Genomic DNA, 13060 nt, shown 5'->3' on the forward strand with positions numbered 1-13060 from the left:
CCCTTTTGTTGCCCTTGTTGTTTTATTGTTGTAGTTATCATTGTTGTTGTTATTGATGTCATCATTGTTGGATAGGACAGAGAGAAATGGAGAGAGGAGGGGAAGACAGAGGGGGAGAGAAAAATAGACACCTGCAGACCTGCTTCACCGCTTGTGAAGCAACTCCCCTACAGGTGGGGAGCCCGGGGCTGGGCTCCTTAGGCAGGTCATTGCGCTTTGCGCCACATGCACTTAACCTGCTGTGCTACGCCTGACTCCCATTACTAATAATTTTTTTAAAAAAAATGATTATGAGGAGAAAGCACAGTGAGTTCTACTAGAAACTTTTAAAACCCCATCTGGCTGTTCAAAGCAATCCTATGATTCTAATTTTAGCCATACACTTCTTTGCAGAGTAATGAGTTTGTTTCCCTTCAGGTAAAACATGATCTGCTATCACTCAGACCAAGGCAGAAGCAGTCCTGGTTGTGTGGGTAGTGCTCTAGGAACTGTTTTTTCTCCCTTCTCTTCCCTTCTCTTCTCTTCTCTTCTCTTCTCTTCTCTTCTCTTCTCTTCTCTTCTCTTCTCTTCTCTTCTTTCCTTTCCTTTCCTTTCTCCTCTTCTATTTTCTTTTTTTTTCTTCTCTTTTCTTTTCTCTTTTCCTCTCCTCTCCTTTCTTTTCTTTATGGGAATTAACAACCTATAGCCAAATTCCTATAATGTGAATAATTTGATCACACTATTGTAGCATCCTCCAAAGTATCCTCAGTGGATGTATATATTTTCCTTCTTTAAAATCATGAATTTTTAAATATAATCTTTATTTATTTATTGGATAGGGATAGTCAGAAATCAAGTGGGAAGGGGGAGATAGAGAGGGAGACAGAAAGACACCTGCAACCCTGCTTCACCACTTAAAAAGCTTTCCCTCTGTAGGTGGGGACCGGAGACTTGAACCTGAGTCCTTGCACTTTGTAAGAAGTGTACTCAACTAGGTGCGCCATCACCCAGCCCCTCTATTATTTAAGTTTGTATACTTAGGATAAAAGATAGGAACTCTTTTTCTCTAATCTAAGACAATACATGATGGAACTCCATGAATGATTGCGTCATGAATGATTGCGTCTCTCACTCTAAAATCTCAAGATATTTCTACTGTCCTTCTGTGCTGAAGGGATCCACCACTGTCTACCCACCTTTATGTATGAGTTCACACATTCTAGTTGCAATGATAACCATGTGTGTAAAAGGAAATGATACCCTACTAGTTGATATAACTACTAGTTGATATAACCCATATCTTCACTTTATTAGTTGGAATGACTCACTTTTTAAAATTCCTATTATAATAACATAGATCATAGATATGTGCCTTGCCTTGGAGGAGTCAGACACCTCCTGGAGAAGATCTAGACTAAAGATGAGATTTTAGTAACATTTAAAAATCACCCAGGTCTTCAAGAACCACTTTGATGCATTCAGCAAGTACTAGTATAGAATCTACCTATGTGATGATAAGAGGAAAAAGAAATAAAAACTATTTTCTTGAGGGGCCAGGTGGTGGTGTACCCAGGCAAGCACACCATTAGCATGTGCAAAGGCCTGGGTTCAAGTCCCTGGTCCTCATCTACAGGGTGGAAGCTTCATGAACCATGATGTAGTGCTGCAGATCTCTCTCTCTCTCTCCATATCTCTATATCTCCCATCCTTCCCTCATAATTTCTCTTTGTCCTATTATAAGAAAGCTGCTGTAAGCAGTGAATTCCTCATACAAGCACCAAGCCCAGGGATAACTTTTGTGACAATAAAAAAAAAGAGATTATTTCCTTGAATAAAATTTCAGTCTACTAGGGGATGAGACATACAATGGACACATAGAACTTGATGTAACACAATGACAATTCTGGATCATTCATACTAATGGTGAGTAAAAGGACTGTGATTCAACTTGAGTGAAGCAGCATGGCTATCTTTTCCTCTAGGAAAGAATAAAGACTTTCCTGGGCATAGGGAACTAGAGAGAGAAGAATAAACACAAAAACTCAGAAGCAGAAAAAGTGCGGGGGTGGGGATGGGGTTCAAATCAGTCACTAATAAGTGTTTGCTAAGAAACACAAGATGTTGTGGTCCAGGAGGTGGCACAGTGATAAAGCTTTGGACTCTCAAGCATGAGGTCCCAAGTTTGATCTCCAGCAGCACATATGCCAGAGTGATGTCTGGTTCTTTCTCTCTACTCCTATCTTTCTCATGAATAAAATCTTTTAAAAAATATTTATTTTCCCTTTTGTTGCCCTTGTTGTTTTATTGTTGTAGTTATTATTGTTGTTACTGATGCTGTTGTAAGTTGGATAGGACAGACAGAAATGGAGAGAGGAGGGGAAGACAGAGAGGGGGGAGAGAAAGATAGACACTTGCAGACCTGCTTCACCGATTGTGAAGCAACTACCCTGCAGGTGGGGAGCCAGGGGCTCGAACTAGGATTGATCTTTATGCCAGTTTTTGCACTTTGCGCCACTTGCCCTTAACCCACTGCGCTACTGCCTGACTCCCCCTCCTTTTTTTTTTTTTTTTTTAAAGAAAGAAACACAAGATGTCTTGTCGGAGAGTGATGGTAGATAAAGCTGGAAACATAAGCTAAGATCTGGGTGAGAAGAAAAATAAAGAATGAACTGAAATGCTGGTGAGATACTGATAGCAATTATATCAGAGGGGAATTTATTTTATTTTAAAAGATGTTTGTTTATTTATTTATTTATGATAAATGAAAGGGGTGGTGAGAGATAACCAGTGCATCACCATAGCACACATAGTGCTGGGGATAAACTCAGGACCTCATGCTTAAATTTCCAACACTATATGCACGGCGTTACCTCCTGGGTTACACCAAAGAGGAATAAATTATATTTCTGTTTCATAAAGATGACTCCACCCATCAATGTAGAGGATGGATAGGTATGTGCAGAAGGGATGTCAAGTGATAAATGGAAGCTATTCCAACTGAAGGAAACTATATTTCCTACTCTTTCCGCTCTAGATCAAGGACATGGACCTGAGGGATGGGTACATGGCTGTGAAGACCCAGTCACATTCCCTTACTGGTTTGGACATAGCTTTAAAGAGAAAAAAATCTCTGGTGTAAGGTGAATATATATAACGCAGTACTCAGGTCATACCACAAGAGATCTTGATCTTATCTATATTGGAATCTTTGATGGAGAATTTCCAGAGAGAAGAGATAATTGGAAAAAATCAAGCAGTAGTAATAGGGTATTTTCAGTAGTCAAATTTGTCAGTTCTAATGCTTATACACCAAGTATATTCTCCACTGAATTGGCATCATATCTACATAATGAGGTCATTAAGAGTGATGTAATTTAAAAAATTATCAAATAACTCAAGGAATAGTTGTGTATTGCTACTTTGATAATGCACAGAAAATACCTTTAATATATAGCAAGATACCTTTGGTCATTTATATTGTAGACCAGTGGTTCTCAAAATACGATCTCTGAGCCAGAAAGCATCATTATTACCTGGGAATTTGTAAGCAGTGTCAATTCTGAAATTCTACTGCAGAATCAGAAACTGAAAACAAAGCCTTGAAATCTGTTTTTACTGTCAATCCAGGTGACATGGTAATCTTTGCTGTAGGTCCTGTGTCTAGGAGGTGTCATTAAGGAAAATACCAATTTTAGTCATCTCCCCCACCCTGCAATGGTGCCTACTGCATGCACAATTTCACCACTTTTTAAAATTCAGATAGACCACAGTACTTATACTTCCTCTGGTATTAGTACCTTTTTTTTTTTTAAATTTTTTTATTTATAAAAAGGAAACATTGATAAAACCATAGGATAAGAAGGGTACAACTCCACACAATTCCCACCATCAGAACTCCATATACCATTCCCTACCCTGATAGCTTTCCTATTTTTTAACCCTCTGGGAGTATGGACCCAGGGTCACTGTGGGATGCAGAAGGTGGAAGGTCTGGCTTCTGTAATTGCTTCCCCGCTGAACATGGGCGTTGACTGGTCGATCCATACTCCCAGCCTGTCTCTCTCTTTCCCTAGTGGGGTGGGGCTCTGGGGAAGCAGGGCTTCATTGGTGGGGTTGTCTGTCCAGGGAAGTCTGGTTGGCATCATGGTAGCATCTGGAACCTGGTGGCTGAAAAGAGAGTTAACATATAAAGCCAAACAAGTTGTTGACTAATCATGAACCTAAAGGCTGGAATGGTGCAGATGAAGAGTTGAGGGGGTCTCCATTTTTTTAGATAGCTAGTAGGCATATTTTAGTTATATTCCAAAGGGCCCATAATTATACTAGTTTTTTTTTTTTCCCTGAGCCTGAAATCTGATATGTAGGTGGATCCAAGTTATTGTGTGGGGAGATGATGTCATGGCTGGAAAAAGGACAAGAAAGCTGGATCAGGGAAGAGAGTAGCTCCCAAATATGAGAAAGGTGTATAGATATTGTTTACTGTAAACCCCACCGATTTGATGTGATCTGGGCTCCATATTCAGCTTAGGAGTCTATGTGACCTCTGCATCCTTGTAGAGCTGAGCTCACATTCTGTGGTCACGAGTAGGAACATTCTAAGCTGCCCCAATTTCAGGACCCATCTTCTTTAGGTGGAGCATAGAGTATGTTGTCCAGCCTCCCTTCGGAGGATGGAACATTCTCTACCGTTGTTGATTCAAGTTGAGGCCAAGGTCCTATGGGGGCCTACAAAGGGGTCTATTTTGTTGTTCCTGACAGAGATGACCAGTAACAATGGAGAGAGGGATTTATTCAAGCTCTAGGCCCGTCATGTCTGTTTGGAAATCTCAGGACTCCCCGAATAGGGCCCCAGCTGATGGGGTGGCCTGATAGTGACTAAAGATTCATGGTTAAAGTATGCCAGTTTCTTGCCATTATTCAGCTTTTGCAGTCCTTGCTTTGATAAGGGTTGCTTTGGAGTGACTGAGAGAACTGTAATAGGAAGTAGGTGAGGAGGCTATCTAAGTCTAAGTAGACACTATATCATTATGAACTTTATACTGACTCACTGCAGACTACTGTGCATTTTTGCTTTCAGGTATATATTTTGCCCTAATTTATGGATACATGTGAACATATGCTCTATCTCACAGGACCTGGTCTATATCTAGGTTTTGGGACTTTGCTAGGGAGTGAACCACCTGGAATGGAATTAGAGAATCCTATGAAAGGAAAGGTCTCACCCAAATAATGAGGCTGAAGGGTTCACATTCCACGCCTGATGTCTCTGGACACAGTCTGAAGTGAAGCATGCTGAGGTGGTACTCGATGTGTTGATTAGACTGGGATCAGCAGATGCAGTATCATTTGGTATGAATTGAGAGAAGCATGCAGGAAAGTCAGCCCCACCCTAGAGGTTCCAGGACTGGGGGAAATATAGGTTCTATGGAGGAAGTGGGAGGTTCCTGCTGTCTTAGGGTTTAAGAAGGCAATTGATAGTTATTGCTATAATCACAATATTTGGCAATTGTGTTAACTTTAGAAACTCCCTTTCTTAGGATTTTCTGTATCATACACAAGATCACCATAATTTATGTCCTTTGACATTATTATAGCTGTGCCACTGGTTGCTTCTGTTCTCCCTGGTCTAGGCTTTTAAGAGAGTCAGCATATCAAAGACTCAGCCTATCATCTGACACTAGCACCTTCTAAGTGGTCTGAGGGTTCTCATTTGTGTTGGATGATGATAATTAAGGCAACCTACTCAGTGAGTTATCTCTTTAGTCCTATCCATCAGTTCTTTTTTTATTAGTGGTTGAATAATGATTAACAAGATTGTAGGATAACAGGGATACAATTCCATATAATTCCCTCCACCAGAGTTCCATATCCCATCCCCTTCATCGGAAGGTTTCCTATTCTGTATCCCTCTGGGAGTATGGACCAAAGTTCTTTATGGAGTGCAGAAGGTGGGAGGTCTGACTTCTATACTTGCTTCTCCACTAGACATGGATGTTGGCACGTCGATCCAGACTCCCAGCCTCTTTCTTTCTCCCTTCCTTCCTCCCTTCCTTCCTTCCTGTCTTTTTTTTTTTGGTTAAGATTTATTTTCTTTATTGGGGAGATTAGTGGCTTATAGTCAACAGTAAAATACAGTAGTTTGTACCTTTGTAACATTTCTTAGTTTTCTACATAACAATTCAACTCCCTCTAGGCCCGTCTCTGCCATCATGTTCCAGGATCTGAACTCTCCTCCCACCACCCCAGAGTCTTTTACTTTGGTGCAATATACCAAACCCAGTCCAAATTCTGCTTTGTGTCTTCTTATTTTTCAATTTTAAAAAAATTATTACTGATTTAATAGTGATCAAAAAGATTGTGGGGCAAGAGGAATACGATTCATACAGTTCCCACCACCAGAGCATTACATCCCATCCCCTCCCTTGGAAGCTTCCCTATTCTTTATCCCTTTGAGAGTATGGACCAAAGATCTCCACTGGACATGGGTGTTGGCAGGTTGATCTGTACCCCCAGCCTATCTCTACCCCACCCCAACCTGTTTCTATTTTTCCTTAGTGGGATAGAGCTTTGGGTAAGTGAGGTTCCCAGACACATTTACCCATCAGTTCTTAATGGATGTTTGGGAATATACTTTAATCATGTCTGTTCTCTGTCTTATTTGTATCTCCCCACCCCCAAAATTACTGGTACTACGAAGATGTGATGTCCTTCCAAACATTGCTAAGTGGAAGTACAGTGGGAATAGCAAGTTATAAGAGATATAGTGAAAACTAACCCAGAATAAGGGCCTTTGCCAGAGACTGGGATGTTCAAGGGTTCTTAGATGAGGATGATATACTCTCTGTACTCCCCCCAGTTTTTCCTGGAATTACTGCTGAAGTAATTGCCTTTAAAGGAGGTTTCATAGTCTCTGGAACACCAGTATTACTACTACTTTGGCTATTACTATTACCATTACTGTCACTATCACTATCACCATCACCATCACCACACAACAGCGGATCATTCTGCAAGCGGGGAACACAGCATAATTTTTCTCTGTTGCACATTCCTGTTACCGGGTTTATCTGTGTTTCTCCATAGCTGCACATCTTCTTGCAAGTCCCAAGTCTGTTTGCACATTTTCTCACATACCAATTACCTGCATAAAAGTATTATGTTGAACATTAAACCAGAGAACTAGTATAAAGGATAAATTATAAAAATAACAATAGCTTTTTGAACATTTTTCAAGTTCAGCTGCTAATAATGAAGATGCTGTGAAGATTGAGGTTTTATAAATGCATACATGCATAGACTTTCTTCTTTTCTTTTCTTCTCCTTTCTTTCTTTCTTTCTTTCTTTTTTTTTTTTCACCAGAGCACTGTTCAGCTCGGGCTTATGGTGATGCAGGGGAATTGAACCTGGGACTTTGGAGCCTAAGGCATGTCAGTATCTTTGCATAATCATTATGCTATCTATCCTCTGCCCTATGCATAGACTTTTAAATTATATGCACAAGATTCTTACTTCTGAAATAAAAATTCTCCATTCAATCACCAAACATCTACTTCTTGTTATTTTAAATGGGAAATATTTAACTCATTATTACCCATAAATAAAAGAAAACCAACTTCCTCAAAGCAGCTAACATACACAAATAACTTAAAGAAGTGACAAAATATCCATTTTTAAAAAATATGAAATGCTTAAATCATTGCTGTAATGCAATGGTTATTCAAACACATGTAGAAGCTTGGTGAGATTATCAAAATGTATATTTCTGAGATCTTAAAAATTGCACTTGAAGTGTAATTCTAGACTTGTATTACAATTATCTTGTTCAGTCTAAGTTAAATATATTTATACCTATGTAACATTGAAATATAAATAGAGTTCACACAGTTTTAGAAATAAAATCCGTGTACTAGGGATATATTCATTAGAGACACGATCTAAAGAATGGGCCTATATGTGTACATACTGAATCCACATATATGGTAGTCCTCACTATGTGGCATAAGAGATGGAGGGCCCTGAAGATTAGATGGAGCTCTTTCTTACCTTGTTCTATGTTACTGAACTAATTCCTGTATTCAGCAAGTGTATAAAGTGTGATTACTAAGTCAAGAGTTCCACATGATAATAGGACTAAAAGATTAAAGAGAAAAAGAACAACTGCAATTATTTTTGGGAAGGGAATGAACAGGGGACCGGGGAAATTGTGGCAACTGAAGTGTAACAGATTTTCATGCTTGAGGCACTGGAGGTCCTGGGTTCAATCCCTAGCATAACCATAAGCCAGAACTGAGCAGTAGTATTCTGGTTTAAACCAGCCAGCCAAACAGACAAACAAACAAACAAACAACAAACCCCCCAGGGAAATGAATGAATAAAGCCAATAACTTATCTACTAATAGTGACAAGTGGCATATGAAATAAAATAATGTGATCTCTGGAGAGTAAGGGGACAGAATAGTCATTTTAAGTGCTATCACCATTACTGTTATCCCTTACAGTTATTCATTCCTTCTCTGAGGATGAACCATATTTCACATGCATACTCTTTGTGTACATATATTCACATGCGTAGATTTATACATTTATGCATAGGTCTATTGCTTTTACAACCACAAATGCCTATAGGGCATAGGGGGAAATTATTCCTCAGGAAATGATGTTCAGATATAGGCACAGTGAATGAAAAGGATGTAGCTAATGAAGATATAGAAGTAGGAGAGTGTTCAGAGAAGTGATGGCATTTGTGAAGGCTATGAGCAGGGAAGACTTTGATATTTCTGAGGAACACTAAGACGGTTTCATTTCTTTTTTTTTTTTTTTTTGCCTCCAGGGTTATCGCTGGGGCTCAATGCCTGCACCATGAATCTACCACTCCTGGAGGCCATTTCCCCCCCCTTTTGTTGCCCTTGTTGTTGTAGCCTTGTTGTGGTTATTATTGTTAATGTTGATGTTGTTCGTTGCTGGATAGGACAGAGAGAAATGGAGATAGGAGGGGAAGACAGAGTGGGGGAGAGAAAGACAGACACCTGCAGATCTGCTTCACCACCTGTGAAGCGAGTCCCCTGCAGGTGGGGTGCCTGGGGCTCCAACCGGGATCCTTAGGCCTGTCCTTACACTTTGCACCATGTTCCCTTAACCCACTGTGTCACCCCCCGACCTCCTTATTTCTATTTTTTTTTAAACATGGGATTCTGGCTCTATCTGAAGGACTCTCCTTAATGGTCCTTAACTTTAAAATTCCTTTCCAGAGTCCAGGTGGTGGCGCACCTTGTTACAATGCACGTTACAATGCACAAGGACTGGGGTTTGAGTCCCTGGTCCCCACCTGCAAGGGGAAAGCTTTGAGAATGATGAAGCACTATGACAGGTACCTCTTTTCTCTCTCCCTCTCACATAGTCTCTCAATTTCTGGCTGTTTCTATCCAATAAATAAAAATAATAAAAAATTCCTTTCCAGTCACTTTTTTCCCTGGTCTATATTTCTTCTTAGTTTTATTCTGCTGGGTAATGTGAATGGAAAGCTCAAGTCAAGCTTCTTCTTTATCTCATTCTTCCTTGAATCTTTTTATTTTGTTGATTTTCAAGTACGAATATTCTTCTAGGTGTTGTTTTTCTCATGCCTCCAGATCTTAGGTTATAATGACTTGAATAATCTTATGAAGATTGTGAATTGGTTACTTTTGCCTAAGAGGGAAACTGAGGAGTTTTCTAAGGGTCGTTAGATTTTTAAAAAGGACATGCTGTAATTATGTGATGTATATCACTATTGTTCCAGAGACAGAAGGACAAATGCATTCTAAACTTAGAATTTTAAGGATGCAACAGATTTGTAATATCTTCTGAGGTAAACTTCATACAGCTATTAATTTTTCTCTTATCCACTATCAACTTAAAACAATCCCGCAAATTATATAGAATACAAAATACTGACAGAATGTAATAATGACAGAATGTAATGCTATTATATAATTATCTACTTGTTAAGTTCTAACAAAAAAAATGTTAAGGGGCTGGGCAGTAGCTCAGCGTGTTAAGCTCACATGGCACAAAGTGCAAGGACCAGTGTAAGGATCCTGGTTCAAGTCCCCAGCTTCCCACCTACAGGGGGGTCGCTTCGCAAGCGGTGAAGCAGGTCTGCATGTGTCTATCTTTCTCTCCCCCTCTATGTATTCCCCTCCTCTCTCCATTTCTCTCTGTTTTGTCCAACAACAACAGCTATAACAACAATAACAACTACAACAGGGGCAACAAAATGGGAAAAATAGCCTCCAGGAGCAGTGGAATCCTGGTGCTGGCACCGAGCCCCACCGATAACCCTGGAGGCAAAAAAAAAAGTTAGCTTATCTGTTTATGCATTTTATAAAATATGGGGTTGAATACAACAAAAAACAGGATGAAAAAACTTTAGTAAGGAGACCTGGTGGTAATGCAATACTATAGAACACTGAATTCTCAAGTATGATATCCTGAATTTGATCCTTGGTTTCACATGAGCCAGAGTGATCTTCTGGTTCTTTCTCTCCCTCTCCTCATAAATAAATAAGTAAATAAATAAATAAATAAATTTTTAATAAATTTTTAAAATATTTGTTTTATTTATTTATTCCCTTTTGTTGCCCTTGTTGTTTTTTATTGTTGTAGTTATTATTGTTGTTGTTGTTGATGGATAGGACAGAGAGAAATGGACAGAGGAGGGGAAGACAGAGAGGAGGAGAGAAAGATAGACACCTGCAGACCTGCTTCACCGCCTGTGAAGCGACTCCCCTGCAGGTGGGGAGCCGGGGTTCGAACCGGGATCCTTATGCCGGTCCTTGTGCTTTGCGCCACCTGAGCTTAACCCGCTGCGCTACAGCCCGACTACCAATAAAATATTTTAAAACAGTTCTAGTCAGCACAGGTGAAGAAACTGTTCTCAACATGGAGAAGAATTTTCTAAAGTAATGGAAGAATGAAAAGGAGCCAACAAGAGATTTGACAATATTATAATTAAAGTTTTGTGTTTCAAACAAATCAGTATCATTTCGGAAGCAGCTAACATACTATAAAATATTAGCAAGAATAAATAATTAGAAAAATATTAAATCTTAACATAGTAACATGCAGCAATGAGTACTAATTTCCTAAAATAATGCCTACTGACTAAACAATGAAATTTACAAAATTTGTCTTTCTGATTAAAGAGTATCAGAATGCTATGTGTAACATCATGAACAACATTATTTATAATAGTAAAACACTGAAAAACATAACCCAGGTGCTGGGTGGTGGTGCACTTAGTTAAGTGCACATGTTACAATGCACAGGGACCCAGGTTCAAGTCCCCAGTCCTCACCTGCTGGGGGGAAGCTTCACAAGTGGTGAAGCAGTGTTGCGGGTCTCTCTCCCTCGATCTTGACTTCCCTCGTTCTCTCAATTTCTGGCTACCTCTATCCAGTAAATAAATACAGGTAGTAGAAAAAAGTAATCCAAATGTCATATAATAAAAGATTTTTAAGTTAGTACTGGTGCAAACTATGACAAAGTAACGTGTCCGACACATTTTATATATTAATACTATCTTTTAAAAGAATGTTTAGGAGCCATAAAAATTTCTTGATACAATATTAACTAAAAAGGTCAGATTAAGGGGCCAGGTGGTGGTGCACCTGATTAAGTGCACATATTACCGTGTACAAGGGCCTAGGTTCAAGTCCCCGGCCCCCACCTGCAGGGGGAAAGCTTCACGAGTGGTGAAACAGCTGCAGGTATCTCTCTGTCTCTCTTTATTTCTAACTATCTCCTCCTCCCCTCTCAATTTCTCCCTGTCTCTATCCAATAATAAATAAATACAAATATTTTTTAAAAGGGCATATTATAAACTTGTCTGTCAATTGGACATAATTAAAAAATATATGATGAAATATTAGCCAATTTGTTTATTTAGATAATAGTTTGATAATAATAAATCTATGTCAGCAGACCTGAGGCAGTGATGGGGATGAACGGATGTGGGTAATGAGGTTGGGGTTGGGGCCCAGCAGCCACAGTGGAGGGAGATGATGACACTTTGGTACTGGGTAGAGTGAGATGATAGATGTTTTCATGAGATGTGAAATTGTATCTTTGAGACAACAAATGTCTTATAAAACAGCACTTCTCCAGTAAAAAGCAAATGCCTTCATCAAATTAGTTTTTAACAAGTATTCTTTATGTTAGTGCTAAAATCTGACATAAGACATCCTATGGTTTTATATATTCTCTTGTTCACTAGAATATTTTTCTCCCCTTTTTCAATGTACAGTGGTACAGATATTTAGAACTGGTGTTCCTTGTTCTGTTAGAAACATCAAGGAAGAAAAAAGAAGTGAGACCTTCTCTGTAAGACCAAGAAGACATAAAAAATAATCATGATATTGTTATTTTGATTCTATGTAAAGTGAGGTGAGGCAGGGCTGAACAGAAGGGCTTTAAGGGATAGAACAGAAGCAGTTTGAGAATGTCAGGACCATCTCTGCCCTTGGAGGCAACTTCACAAGATTCTTGTTACCCTCAGCTGCAACCATAAAAACTACTGTATTGTGAAAGGCTTGAGGTTTTTTTTTGTAATAAAGGGGTTCTAAAGAAATATGGTAAACTCAGTCCCTCCTCCCCAGGAGAGCCGTGCTCACATTCCTGTAGATGTTTGGTAATTGGAACCCCACATACAAGATTCTACTCTAGGTCAACATTTCTTCTTCCCTAAGATCCTGTTTACCTGAGGCCAACTTGACCAGGAGCAAAAGGAGTGCAAGAGTGAGCAACGAGGACTTCATGGTTCTTCAGAGAGAGAAGGTAGTGGGTTCTATGCAGTCCAGAATTCTTGGTTCACTGTGACTCTGAACACAGCTCTCTGATGTTCTTCCTGGTCTGGATTGTGCTCATCCAGTGGAATACAAGTGTCAATCATAATTTCAGTCCATTGGTCAATTGGTCAGTAACTCTAGTGGAGGTAACATCATTCAGAGTCCTGTACTAGTTATGCCCTCAAGGGGAAGTGTAAGATTTAGAAAAAAGGCCTTAATAAAATGAATAGCCATTTGGAAAGATACTTATAGGAAGCACT

The 13060-nt window shown here is 39.4% G+C and overlaps 1 protein-coding gene across 1 annotated transcript; it reads right to left on the minus strand.

Moving 5' to 3' along the window:
* Positions 1-6580: 6580 nt before the first annotated feature.
* Positions 6581-12770, minus strand: LOC132541370 (beta-defensin 126-like). Its single transcript, XM_060201773.1, has 3 exons — positions 12713-12770; positions 6932-7120; positions 6581-6699 (listed from the first exon to the last, which is right to left on the minus strand). Exons 1-3 carry the CDS (start codon positions 12768-12770, stop codon positions 6581-6583), a joined length of 366 nt encoding a protein of 121 aa, XP_060057756.1.
* Between the last annotated feature and the right edge of the window lie 290 nt (positions 12771-13060).

This window comes from Erinaceus europaeus, chromosome 1 (genome assembly GCF_950295315.1).
Source record: "Erinaceus europaeus chromosome 1, mEriEur2.1, whole genome shotgun sequence".
Taxonomy (NCBI): Eukaryota; Metazoa; Chordata; class Mammalia; order Eulipotyphla; family Erinaceidae; genus Erinaceus; species Erinaceus europaeus.

Coding starts and splice junctions, on each gene's coding strand:
- LOC132541370 (XM_060201773.1), bottom strand. CDS start 12,770: ATGAAGTCCTCGTTGCTCACTCTTGCACTCCTTTTGCTCCTGGTCAAG. Junction 7,121..12,712: donor CCTGGTCAAGTTGGCCTCAG/GTAAACAGGATC, acceptor ACTTTTATGCAG/GTAATTGGTATGTGAGAAAA. Junction 6,700..6,931: donor TAGTGATAGTGACAGTAATG/GTAATAGTAATA, acceptor ACTTCCACTTAG/CAATGTTTGGAAGGACATCA.